General features: G+C 46.8%; 1 protein-coding gene across 1 annotated transcript in view; it reads right to left on the bottom strand.

The window, feature by feature from the left end:
* Positions 1-579: 579 nt before the first annotated feature.
* The window catches only part of ARMH3 (armadillo like helical domain containing 3), a 156488-nt gene continuing 144761 nt past the window's right edge, over positions 580-12306 (bottom strand). The window contains exons 25-26 of the mRNA XM_081104370.1: positions 4393-4509; positions 580-2209 (exon numbers count right to left, since the gene is read on the bottom strand). Of these exons, the coding sequence (XP_080960496.1) occupies positions 2117-2209; positions 4393-4509 (210 nt within the window). The 3' untranslated portion in view covers positions 580-2116. The remainder of the gene's footprint in view (positions 2210-4392; positions 4510-12306) is intronic.

Consider the following 12306-nt stretch of genomic DNA (forward strand, 5'->3'; position numbering starts at 1 on the left):
AACCCAGCAGGAATTATGGTGAGACTAGACATGAAAAGGGGACAAGCAGCCAAAGGAAAGACTGTCTTTGGGAGCGATGTCCTGGTCCTGGTTCTCCCCTGGCTCTGGAGGGTCCCTCTAGACCTGGCCCAGACACTGGGGAATGGAGAGAGCACGGGCAGATGCTTTGGAGTTCAGTTCTAGGAGGGGACGGGATTCCTGTTTAGAGTCCTTAGCATAAGGTGTTTAGGTCAGAGATGGAAGGGCCTTTACATTGGAATCCATTATGACTTCATGCCCTTGACCTGCACTTATTCACTTCATAGGAAGGACTAGCAGGGGTCCATAATGGGCTGGCTGCCCTCCTCAATACCGCGTTTGGAGATAAGGGGACTTCCTTCTCCCTCTTTCCACCCAAAGGACTTCTCTGAACTGAATTTGCTTCCTCTGTGGCCCAGAGACTCCAGAGGAGAGTCTATAAGGATAGGCAGGGCCCCCATAGCCAAATGGGACCAGTACCTGGAAATTACCTTAACGCTGTATTTGAGAAATGAGTTCTGGGTAAGAGATTAAGGAAAAAGAAAGACACTAAAAAGACTGTCCCATACAAATCAATTTTTAATCATTTCAGCTTGCCACCAGCTTCCAGCTCCAGTTCCACTAAATGCCCCAGGTTGAGCTATCCATCTAGTGAGCAGAGGTGACCCAAGCTGCTGATCTCTTAATCTACACCTGTCCATGGCAGTATGTTGGTGGATTCTCTGGTACTGGATTCATAGTGCATATCTGCTCAATGCTGTAGGCAGAACCCTGGTGCCAAGCGGGGGTTGGGGGGCAAGTATCCCTCCCTGGAAGTTTAAGTGGAACAGTAGCCAGGGAGGTCCCTGCACTCACTCCTAGACTCTTCCTGTGCTGCGTGCTCCCTGCCATCCTGAGGCTTTAGGAAGTGTTTTAGAAAGGGAGGATCTCAGAGCAGCAGCGACTCAGGAGGCAGCTGTTGGGTAGGGAAAGCCTACAGTAGTCCTATGGAGGCCGTTCAGAGGAGGAATCACAGGCCAAATTCTCAAATGTCAGGAGTCTTGCCTTTGGCTTCACCTACAATGTGGGTAGACGGGATGGCCTCTCCATGATGCTCACCTGGCCTCTTTCAGATGGAGGGTACTATGCCCCCAGCAGGTTCTCTCCATCCTAGGCACCAAACCACATTAGAAACAGATCCCTCCCCAGAGGAAATTCTCAGGCAGGCTGGATGTAAACAACAGCCGGGTGAGGGGGTGGAACACGTGGAGGGAGCCAGGCAGAGGCAGGCAGGGCTCCCAGAGGAGGGGTGGCTAGGGAGGTGGGAGGCTGCTGGAAAAGGAACCAGCTAAGTAGGCACCTGAGGGCTCCAGAAAACCTGTCAATGTTTATTTCACACAAACATCCTAAAGACAGTTTAAACCAGATTTGAAAATGAAAAGCTAAAGTTGTGACCCTAAAGTGTGATGAGCCAATGGGTGGAAGGCAGGGGAAAGGTAACAGGTACTGCTGGTACCAAGAATCAAATCCAGAAAGTGATGGCTGCACAGCAGAGCACTGGGTGGATTCTAATCTTCAGTCTCCCAGATAAGTCAGCTTTGGATTTAGAAAACAGAAGAAGATACTCCATTCCTACCCTACCCTAAGCCTGAGCTAAGAGTCCTAATGACTGGACAGAGTGATAGCAGGGGCAGGGAAGACAGTTTTCAAGTCCAGCTGAGCCCCAGGCCAAAGGAAGCAGAATTAGTTCCACCTACATCTGAGAGTTGTCTGTTTTCAGAAGCCTTGGAGAGCCCTTGATCCTCAGGGTATTGGCATCACCCTAAGGTTTGCCCCAACAGCACCTGAAAATTAGTCAGTAGCCTCAACCTGTAATTGCGATTAGAAATGTGAAGGGATGTCCAGGAAGCCTTCTCTCCGTGCCCACCCACCCCTCCCCAAATAAGATTATCCCTGGCTGGCCCCTTCTGGCCTCTGCTGTCCAAGCTCCCCTGAAGCATGGCCTTCACCGAGAGAACTGGGTGTCTGTGTTGTTCTCCAACCTTGGGGACAGCCCCCTCTCCTCTGACTCCCCCTCCAGCCCAAAAGCCTCATGGGTAAGGGCAGTCAGCGGCTGGTCTCAGGAGATAGTGGAGAACTCCTTGAGCAGGACTTCCTGGCTGAGTGTGTGGAAGGCCAGGTTTCTCCGGACGTTGGTGCTAATGGATCGAACCTGGGAAAGGGTGGGGGGAGATAGGAAGGAGGACACAGGCAGAGAGAAAAGAAGAGAGAGTTGTTACAAACAGTAGAGGGCAGTGTTTGAGGCACAAGGCCAAGATTCAGTGCTAGAAGTTTCTCTCAGGAAATAAATCCTTAATAGCTATCATCCCGGCAGGCAAATGAGCAAACAGCTCGGTGATGGGGGAAGAAAAGGAGACTGGGAGACAGAAGCTCTCGTGGATGTGAGAGGAGGATCTGAGCTCCTAAAGTGGTGGAAGCAGCACAGACAAGTAAGGACAGGGCAGGCCTTTGTCCTTGCCTGGGCCTTGCACAGGGTGATGGAGGAGAAACTGATGCTAGTGGGCTCACACTCTGGAATTACCCCCTTTTGGATGCACTTCTAGTCTTCTCACTCTCCATTTGTATTTATCTACCTTTTGGGGTTGGGAAGAACGTTTAGAGATGCAGGCCTTATCTGGCATAGATGACAGGAGTATGATCTATGGAGGACAATCACCAGGATCAGGCCATATGGCTAGTGAGTCCCAGGCCTGGGCAGGACCCAGGTTTCTTAATTCCTAGTCCAGCCCTCTTTCCATACCACAAATATGCGCTCCTACTTTAGAGGAAGTCTGGAGTGTGCCCTTGCTGTGTCCCTCCTGCTCACCTCACATGTTTTCTACCCACAGACCCAGAACCTTGCAGGCAGTGGTGCCTGTGTCAGCAGGGAAAAGATCAATGGAAAAGGGGTCAGAGGGCTAAGCTGACTCTGGAAGGAGATCCATTCATAGGAAACAGATGTGAATGTTGTATGAGAGAAAAGGGGAGGAGGGAGGAAGGAGAAAAAGAGTGCATAACTCTGCTGGGCCCCAAAGTCCAGGGAGTTTTCCTTCAATTTCTGCTTTGCTATGGGAAAGATAATGTAGTCATCAGGCTGGGAGCAGAGGAAAAGGAGGCATGGCAAACAGCAAGCAGCTCAAGCTCATTAGCTCCAACCCTACCAGACTGTCTCTGCTCCCCTATGCCAGAGGTACAGGTATAAGGAGAGCTGAGTAAGGTAGCAGCAAGTGTCAAAGAGCCTTGAGATAGAGCTCCTCTAATGTTCTCCTCCACAACCATCTCCATCTCCCAATAACTTAGTCTCTTTGTTAAGTTGACCCCAGTAATTCTCTATCACCTTAAAGACTTGCCAACTACCCCATAAAAATACTCTATTTCCTTACACTAAAGGCTTCCCTTTTTACCAGCTAACTCAACCCAGAGTATGTCTTTCTCACCCTGGGGAAGTCCAAAATCCTGGAAATGTCAAGTTAGGGTCAGAGTTGGGCTGTGTTTAGTTCAAGACAGATGAGCTAAATAAAATCCAGAATCTTCATCTTGGACTCAGTCAGCAGAGAATAGTAAAAGCTGGGCTGATGCAATTTCTGCCCAGCAGTGGGAGGTCTGAGGACATGGGAAATAGGTACAGAGGCCTGTGTATCCTGGTCTCAGCCCTCAGCCGGGATGTTCATGTGCAACCAGGCAGGCGGAGTGGCAGGACTACAGGGAGGTTGAGCTTTTCCTGAGAGTAGCTCTGAGCAGTGTGCAGGAGGGGGACCATCAACAGGGAGAGGCCAGTTCTGTGAAGAGATGCTGACTGGGAGGTGGAGTAGGAGGCAGAGCAAATGCTCACTGCTCCAGGTGGCCATGGATGGAGGCTGTAGGAAGCTGAGTGATTGGAAAGTGGGAGTAGAGACAGAGAGTGAAGACTAGAGAACTCAGTTTGGGGGGTGGGGGAGGGACACACAGACCAGGAACCAGTTAGGAATTTAGAAAGTGACTGCATAAGAAGAATCAATTATTCTTATTAGTTGCTCTCTAGACAGGATAAGGAGTAATGAGCCAGAGCTGCCACTGGGAACACATGTGAAACCCCAGGCCCAGCTGGAGCTGTGCAAGGGCTGTCTCTATGGCTGCAGAAGAGAGGTGGGCAGTGCTGTCTCGGGCTTCTCACCCTTCCCAACCTGGCACCAGTACCCTAGGGAATGTCTTCTCTCACTGCCTGGTCCTGAGCTGTTTTGGGAGAGAAGTTTGCACACTTCATCAGCCTTTGGAATACTGCAGTTGTTCTCTAGACACTCAGCTGCAGAGTAGAACCCAGTGGTTGGGAAAGGGTCCCCAGAAGACACAGATGGAGATGGAGCAGGGCAGACTTACCAGCTCTTTGAAGAAGGCAGCTTCCTTGTGCTGCTCCGAATAGCGCTCATACTGGTCCAGGCCATCCTGCAGCTTCAGTGTGAGTGTGTCATAGTTGGCTCGTACTACCTCCAGCACCTGGGGGAGGTCAAGAGCCAGGCAGGGCTTAGTACAGGCAAACCCTAGGTGACTTGGCCCCATGCATGCCCCTCCTGCTGCCCTACTGCACTGCTCACTACTTAACAAAAAATCCCTAAACACGGGGAGCAATTCCTCAGGATTCCGGGATCACTTTCTAATCTCTTCTGTTCCCCACTTTTCCTGACTAGTCAGCCTGGCCACCAAGGCTGTTTACTAGGCCTATGGTAAAAGAGCATGAAAGAGGTGACGGAATAGTGAGCATCTAAGCTCACCAATGTCCCCAGACCAGAAATGTGTTCTCAGCCACATCCTGCAGCTTTCTCTGGCCAGGTTGCCACAGCAGCTCTGTAAGACTTTGCCAATGTATCCTTCCTTCTTCCTTTTTGGGAACTATATTTCTTCAGTTCTGGGATGTTCCTCAGCACCATCTGCCACTTGTTTTCATCTCTCAATGCCAACTCAGGCTTCCTATCTATTGCCTGGATCGAACTTTTGGGTATCCCAGCTTTGGGGTGTAGAGAACACTTTCTAGACTAAGCTAGAGGTAACCACATCTTTTGTTCTGATGTGGGTCTCTCCCCCATCATACCTCTCTCTGACTTTGTATGGTAGGGATTCAGACTCAACTGACTCCAGGAACCTTGGATCTCTGTTGTTCCAAAAGGAAGGGACTCTCATAGCTGGTCCTGATGTGACTTCAGTTTACAAGACCATGAATTAAAGGCAAGGACAATTAGGAAGAAAGGCACTACATCAAATTAGAAGAAATGAGCTCGGCAAAAAGGAGAGACCAGGAGAGGAAATGACTGTTCACTCTGACAGTCTGGGTGGTAGCTATTTTGCAACTTGATCTGACCTGGGAGGGAAGTCTATGATGGCATGGAGAGCTCCCCGCTCAGTAGGAAGCTTAGGAGAATGAGTAATGAGAGAGGCTTAGCTCTAACAGCAGATAAGGGTGAAGGGGATAAGCTAGAGTCAGGACTGGTCAGAGGGATCAAGGATAAACTCCTGAAGGGCGCAAAGGTGCCTCTGGGCTGTTCTCAGCAATTCAGTCTTGTGCCAGGGCATACTTCATTTGGTAGCAAACACTTCTGCCTGCCAAGAATTCCTGAGGGGAGAGTATGGATGGAGAACACGGGGAAGGCTGTGTACCCTAGTCTGGGGGGAAGGGACAAAAGTCTGGCCTAGGCTCTAGGATCACTACTCCAGAGCTCCTCAGGTGATTTTGCCGATGTATCCCAAGACCCCAGTATGAGCTGGCTCTCTTGCTTCAAATTCCATTTGAAAGCTCTGACAGGAGGAGGGCCAGTACCCAGCATGGCAATCGCCCACAGGATAACCTGGTCCTGGGCTGTGTTCAAGGCTGGAATATCTACAGCCAAGGTCTTGGCTCAGAAGTGAATGGCTCAAGTCCGGAAAAAGGCCGAACGCCTCCAAGATGAACCAGCCCCCAGAAACCAGGCAGAATAGAATACATGCTGCCCAAACCCTGAACAATGGCAGCCTCGGCAACATGGGCTCAGCCTTTCCTGAAGGGTGTCAGTTGCCAAAAGACAAATACCATGCTAAAGCCAATTACTGAGAAGGTGAGGATGTCAACAGATGCTCCATTCCAAGAGCCTCACACCTCAGGCAAGGCTGCCTTGATCACCTAGACTGTCTCTTCCTGCCAGGGCAGAATGGAAGCTCTGAGATCTCACTCAGAACAGGGATTTTTCCTTTTCCAGTGAAGTTGACTTCTGCCAGAACAAATTCATTTGTTTTTTTGCAGGGAGGTGAAAGCAAACAAGGTCCCTGCACTGCCAGCCCCTTGGAAGAAAACCACAGGCCTTGCTGGACTTAGTGCATGATCCCAGCTCTCCTCTGTCCAGCCCTTACTTCTTTTTGCCCCCTTTTACCCAAGGGAAAGTTGCCCTTCAGTTCACCAAGCCTTTGCCATCTCCTGCCTTCATCATTTCTCTTAAATTCCTAAAAGAAGACATTCTAAGCTCAAGTCAGAGCTCTAGCCCATTCGGGACTTAGTTTGGGACTTTGCCTTCTGTAACTCCACACTTCAGGAACATGCCCCATTTGGACCTCACACTCAACAACGGCCTGGGATGTGGCAAGGGCAGCACTTGTGCCTAACGACCTTAGGTTTTACCATAATTTTCAGCCTTGGTCTCTGGCTTCCTGGCTGAGATGCCTCCCTAATCCATCTTCCAAGTACAAGCCTACCTTCTGTCATCAGCTGTTGGGATTGTGGGCTTCCTAGAACCATGCTCACCACCTCAGCTCAAAGTAGCTCCAAAGTCAGTAAATCACCTGTAAGCCACATGCTCTCTAAGGAGTCCATACCTGCTCCCCACCCCCGAGACCCTCATCAGACAGAAACGTGGATCCTGGCAAGAGGCCTGACAGAATAGAACTGGTAGTCCCACTCTTACTATAGGATCTCAGACACTTCACTTAACCTCTTGGAGCCTTAGCTCTTCTCTCTATAAAATGGAACTTGAATTTGTCTTCCTAAAATGAGATGGGAATAAAATTTTGAGTTCCTAAAAGTAACATACAATTGATAGAAACATTATCATCCCAATGACTAAACAACTACCTGGAGAGCTCTTGGGACTCAAGAGTAACTGTCTTCACAGCCCATTTCAAACTATCTCAAGGATCCTATGTGCATAAATGATTCTTCATCACAAAGGAACATCTTCTGGATTTAAGTGGAAGACACAAAAGGCCTCAGTTTAGGGAAGAACAAACTGGGGGGAGGGCGGGGTGAACCTAAACCCCTCCCATGAGGTCTCTGGAGGGGAAGGGCATGACATAGGCCTTAAGGTCAGAGAGACCTGAATTTTGGTCCCACTGACCACTAATTAGCTATGTAAACATATACACATAATGTCTCTGAGCCTCAGTTTTCTTATCTGTGAAATGGAGATAACACTACCTCATAAGGCTGATATGAGAATGAAAAGAGATGATTGTCCAATGTCTGGCACATAATGAATAGTCAATAAATCAGCGGTTCTCAACCTGTGGTTGTGACCCCTTTGGGGGTCGAACGACCCTTTCACACGGGTCGCCTAAGACCATCGGAAAACACATATATAATTGCATATTGTTCTTGTGATTGATCACTATGCTTTAATTATGTTCAATTTGTAACAGTGAAATTGGGGGTCACCACAACATGAGGAACTGTATTAAAGGGTCGCGGCATTAGGAAGGCTGAGAACCACTGCAATAAAAAGTTATTAATTATATGATGAAAGCTTCTTTCTGGTGACAATGAGCATTTGGCAGTTCTGCTTATCCCCAGATAGAGTTAACCATAAGCCTGGAGGGCCTTGCACATCTTCATTCAGGATATGGCAGATTCTGGTGAGGAGAAAATCTACTTTCTCTGTTCAATATGAAAGCTGGCTTCCCATAATGACCACACTGTCCTGAGTTAACTGGCAATGTATCAGTCAAAAGTTAGCGAATACCCAGTACCTACCACTGCCAACCTTACCAATCTTGGTAGTGCAAAGGGATACAAGTTATACTGAAGAAAAACTGATCAGAAATACCCACAGATGCCGAAACCGGTTTGGCTCAGTGGATAGAGCGTCGGCCTGTGGACTGAAAGGTCCCAGGTTCGATTCTGGTCAAGGGCATGTACCTGGGCTGCGGGCACATCCCCAGTAGATGTGCAGGAGGCAGCTGATCGATGTTTCTCTCTCATCGATGTTTCTAACTCTCTATCTCTCTCCCCTCCTCTCTGTAAAAAATCAATAAAATATATATATATATATATATATATATATATATATATATATAAAAAGAAATACCCACAGAGGCCAGCCTTGTGTCATACAGATTCTGAGGCTCGTGGTGACATCAGGATCAGGAAGGAAAGAGGTCCCAGTGCACCAAGTTAGTTCAAAATTGCTGACTAAATTTCAGACAGACTCACACCCTCCCCCTAGCACACACAATAGACATTCCTCACAGTCTATTCAAGAGCCTGTGCCCCATTTTTTAAAACAGAGCCTTCAAAATGGGAAATAACTTCTACCCTGAAGACAGCAGCAAAGGAGAACAGTCAAGTTGGTAAAGTTCCTGGCAATGGCTATCCAACCTTGATGTCAGGGAGGCTTTGTCCTGTGCCTGAAAAACTGCTTAATCTCAAATCGCTGTTGGACTGAATTCCCAGCCGAATGAGAATTAGGGGACAACTAAGGAAAACGATATGACCTGACAGCAAGCTTGTGTTCATTACCTTCTCAGTTTGAACACATCTCACAAGGGCAGTTCAGAATGGATCAAACCTGGTTTCTAAGAAATTAAAACTATGGATTGTGTATTTTGGGAGTAAAGTAACATTATTTCCCACCCTTTTAACCTTTTGCTCATCCTTTTTCCCCCCCATTGATTTCAGAGAGGAAACGAGAGTGATAGAGAGATAGAAACATCAATGATGAGAGAGAATCATTGATTGGCTGCCTCCTGCACACCCCCTTCTGGGGTGGGGGGATTGAGCCCACAACCCAGGCATGTGCCCTTGGCCAAAATCGAACTGGGATCCTTTAGTCTGCAGGCCGATGCTCTATCCACTAAGCCAAACCAGCTAGGGCTGCTCATCCTTTTTGTAGGATTATTTTCAACATCAGAGCTGAGCCTGAACAATCTGCCTTTGAGGCGGAGCCTAAATTGTCAGTGCCAGAGTCACAGACCTGTCAGAGGTAATGGCTGTCCCTACAGCTGACGTCTCAGGGGCCCTGCTCGCTGATGGAGAATCTTGCCTTCAGAAGTAGCTGACACAGTAATGTAAAGTGGAGGAAGTGGCAGACAAAATAGAAGAGACCTTGGATTCCGTCCTTTTCCCTGTCTTAAAAGGTGTGACATGACTTCAACCTGGCTGCCTATTCACTGGTTAGTTTTGCAGCTGACTCCAATCCACACTTAGTGTTACCGGCTGAACCCTATTATGTGCTTACATCTGTGGGCATGCCCTTCATGGTGGTTTATCTTGACTCCCCATTTTGCTTGTTAGCTCCTTAAAGGCAGGAAATGGCTTTGAGGGCCTTAGAAACTATTAGAGTGCTGAGAACAGTGCTGGGTGTACTGTAATGGCCTAACTCTAATCTTATTGTGTGACCTTGATGAGAGATTCCTTTCCTTTTTGGTTGGGCCTGAGTGTTACTAAATTAGTCTACAAGTATGTTGAATGTTTACTGTTTCTTAGGACTGTTAGGTGCTATGAAAAATCTATAATGTAACAGTGGGTCTCTTCCTTCAGAGTGCCGAGAATCAAGCTGTGACACAATTTCAGTGAGGAAATCAATAGTAGTAGCATGTTTGTTTCTCCAGGAGAGAGCCTGCCACTCTGCCTGTCTACAGCTGCTGATGTTTAAACCTTAAAGCATGTGTTCTTTCCTCCACAGTATATCCCTCATTGGTAAGCCTGTAAAAGAAAGGTCTCTTCCAGAAAGTCAGGGAGGGGAGCATTTGCTCATTTATGGCAGGAGTTGGAATTTCAAGTCCTAGAAAGCAGTTATTCATGGAGTCATTCAAATGAAAGAGATAATAATACAGCTAAGGTTATGAGGCACTTTTTGTGTATCAAGCAGTATGCTTGGCACCTTATATATGCATTTCCTTATTTAATCCTCACTATCGGCCCTATATGATAAACATTATCATCCCCATTTTACAGATGAGAAAACTGAGTCTCAACCAGCTCCACTCTGCTAGTAAGTGGTAGAGCTAGGATATGAGTTCAGGAAGGCTGAATCTAGAGCTATACCCTTAACAATGTTATCTTAAAAATTACTAGCTATTGGTTGAAACTCTTTTTCAGAGTCTAGGCACAACTAGACCCAGTGGTGATCCACCACGGTATTTTCTTGGAGAACATCTTTGGAGTGTTTCTTTTTTAATTTAATTGTCACCCAAGGATATGCCTTTCACTGATTCGAGAGAGAGAGAAGAAGGGGGGAGGGGGAGGGAGAAACATCGATTGGTTACCTTCCATATACACCCCAACCAGGGATTGAACATGCAACCTGGGTATGTGCTCTGACAGGGAATTAAACTGGAGACCTTTCAGTACATGGGCCGACGCTCAACCAACTGGGCCACACTACCAGGGCTTCAGTGCTTCTTGTTTATTTTTAACTAGTCCTAAATTTGGAAGAATAAATATGGATTATGGAGGAAGAAGAATTGGCTTTTTCCTTCTCTGTCATCATAATTTCCATTCCAAGCTGTCCAATAACTTAGTTGTGAGAATGCCACTGAGAGCCTGTCCTTAGACTGGTGAAATTACAAGATTAGGGACAGACCTTTATTGATTCTGGGAGAAAAGAGGGTTGTTCCTCATTGGGAGATCCATAACCAGTTCTGGGGAAGGTCTGGTTTAAGCAAAGTAAAGGAATGTGGGTGGCTATATTAGCTCCCTTCAGAGAAAACGAAAGATCAGAGCTCCAATGTCTCTTCAGTTTCTTGTCAAGATCATAGAGCATTTCAGCCCTATAACAAATCCAGAGAAGGGAGTGAGGCAATGCCCTGAGTAGGTCATTCTCATTTTTACAGGATAAGTTACCTTCCTTTGAGTTTGAAGATGTTTATCGGGTAGTAGAAAGAAAAGGTTTTGTTTGTTTTTTTAAATATATTTTATTGATTTTTTACAGAGAGGAAGGGAGAGGGATAGAGAGTTAGAAACATCTATGAGAGAGAAACATCGATCAGCTGCCTCCTGCACACCCCCCACTGGGGATGTGCCCGCAAGCAAGGTACATGCCCTTGACTAGAATCGAACATGGGATCCTTCGGTCCACAGGCCGACGCTCTATCCACTGAGCCAAACCAGTCAGGGCAAGAAAAAGATTTTGGTCTTCCTTGCTGAGAAAAGGTACGCTTGACTTTCGTTGTTCCTCCATGGATGACAAGGAGATCTTATTTTGCTTTTACCATAAAAATTGCCTGCAACTACTTGGATCTTCTCCTCTCTGGCAGTCCTGTTTGCCACTGACCATTATTGAAGGACTACTCTGTGGTCAGCACTATTTCTTTTAGAGACAGGACATTATGCTAGAGCAGTGGTTCTCAACCTTCCTAAGGCTGCAACCCTTTAAAACAGTTCCTCATGTTGTGGTGATCCCCAAGCATAAAATTATTTTCGTTGCTACTTCATAACTGTAATTTTGCTACTGTTATGAATCGTAATGTAAATATCTGATATGCAGGATATATTTTCATTGTTACAAATTGAACATGATTAAAGCATAGTGATTAATCACAAAAACAATATGTAATTATATATGTTTTTTGATGGTCTTAGGCAACCCCTGTGAAAGGGTCGTTCGACCTCCAAAGGGGTTGCAACCCACAGGTTGAGAACTGCTGTGCTAGAGCAACGAACAGTTTAGAGCAGTGGTTCTCAACCTTCTGGCCCTTTAAATACAGTTCCTCATGTTGTGACCCAACCATAAAATTATTTTCGTTGCTACTTCATAACTGTAATGTTGCTACTGTTATGAATCGTAATGTAAATATCTGATATGCAGGATGGTCTTAGGCGACCCCTGTGAAAGGGTCATTCGATCGCCAAAGGGGTCGTGACCCACAGGTTGAGAACCATTGGTTTAGAGGCATGGTATGGAGAGCAAAACTGATTATTCAGACTTTGGTTCTGTGGGCACATGGATAGGTTTGTCCCAAATCTGGAATAATTGTAAGGGACGAACATCACTTCCCAACAACTTTCTATGGAACAAAATCTTTATTTTTTTCATCACCAGTCTGCAGAATAAGCAGTAA

This window comes from Myotis nattereri, assembly GCF_964212035.1.
Source record: "Myotis nattereri genome assembly, chromosome: 13".
NCBI classification, from domain to species: Eukaryota; Metazoa; Chordata; class Mammalia; order Chiroptera; family Vespertilionidae; genus Myotis; species Myotis nattereri.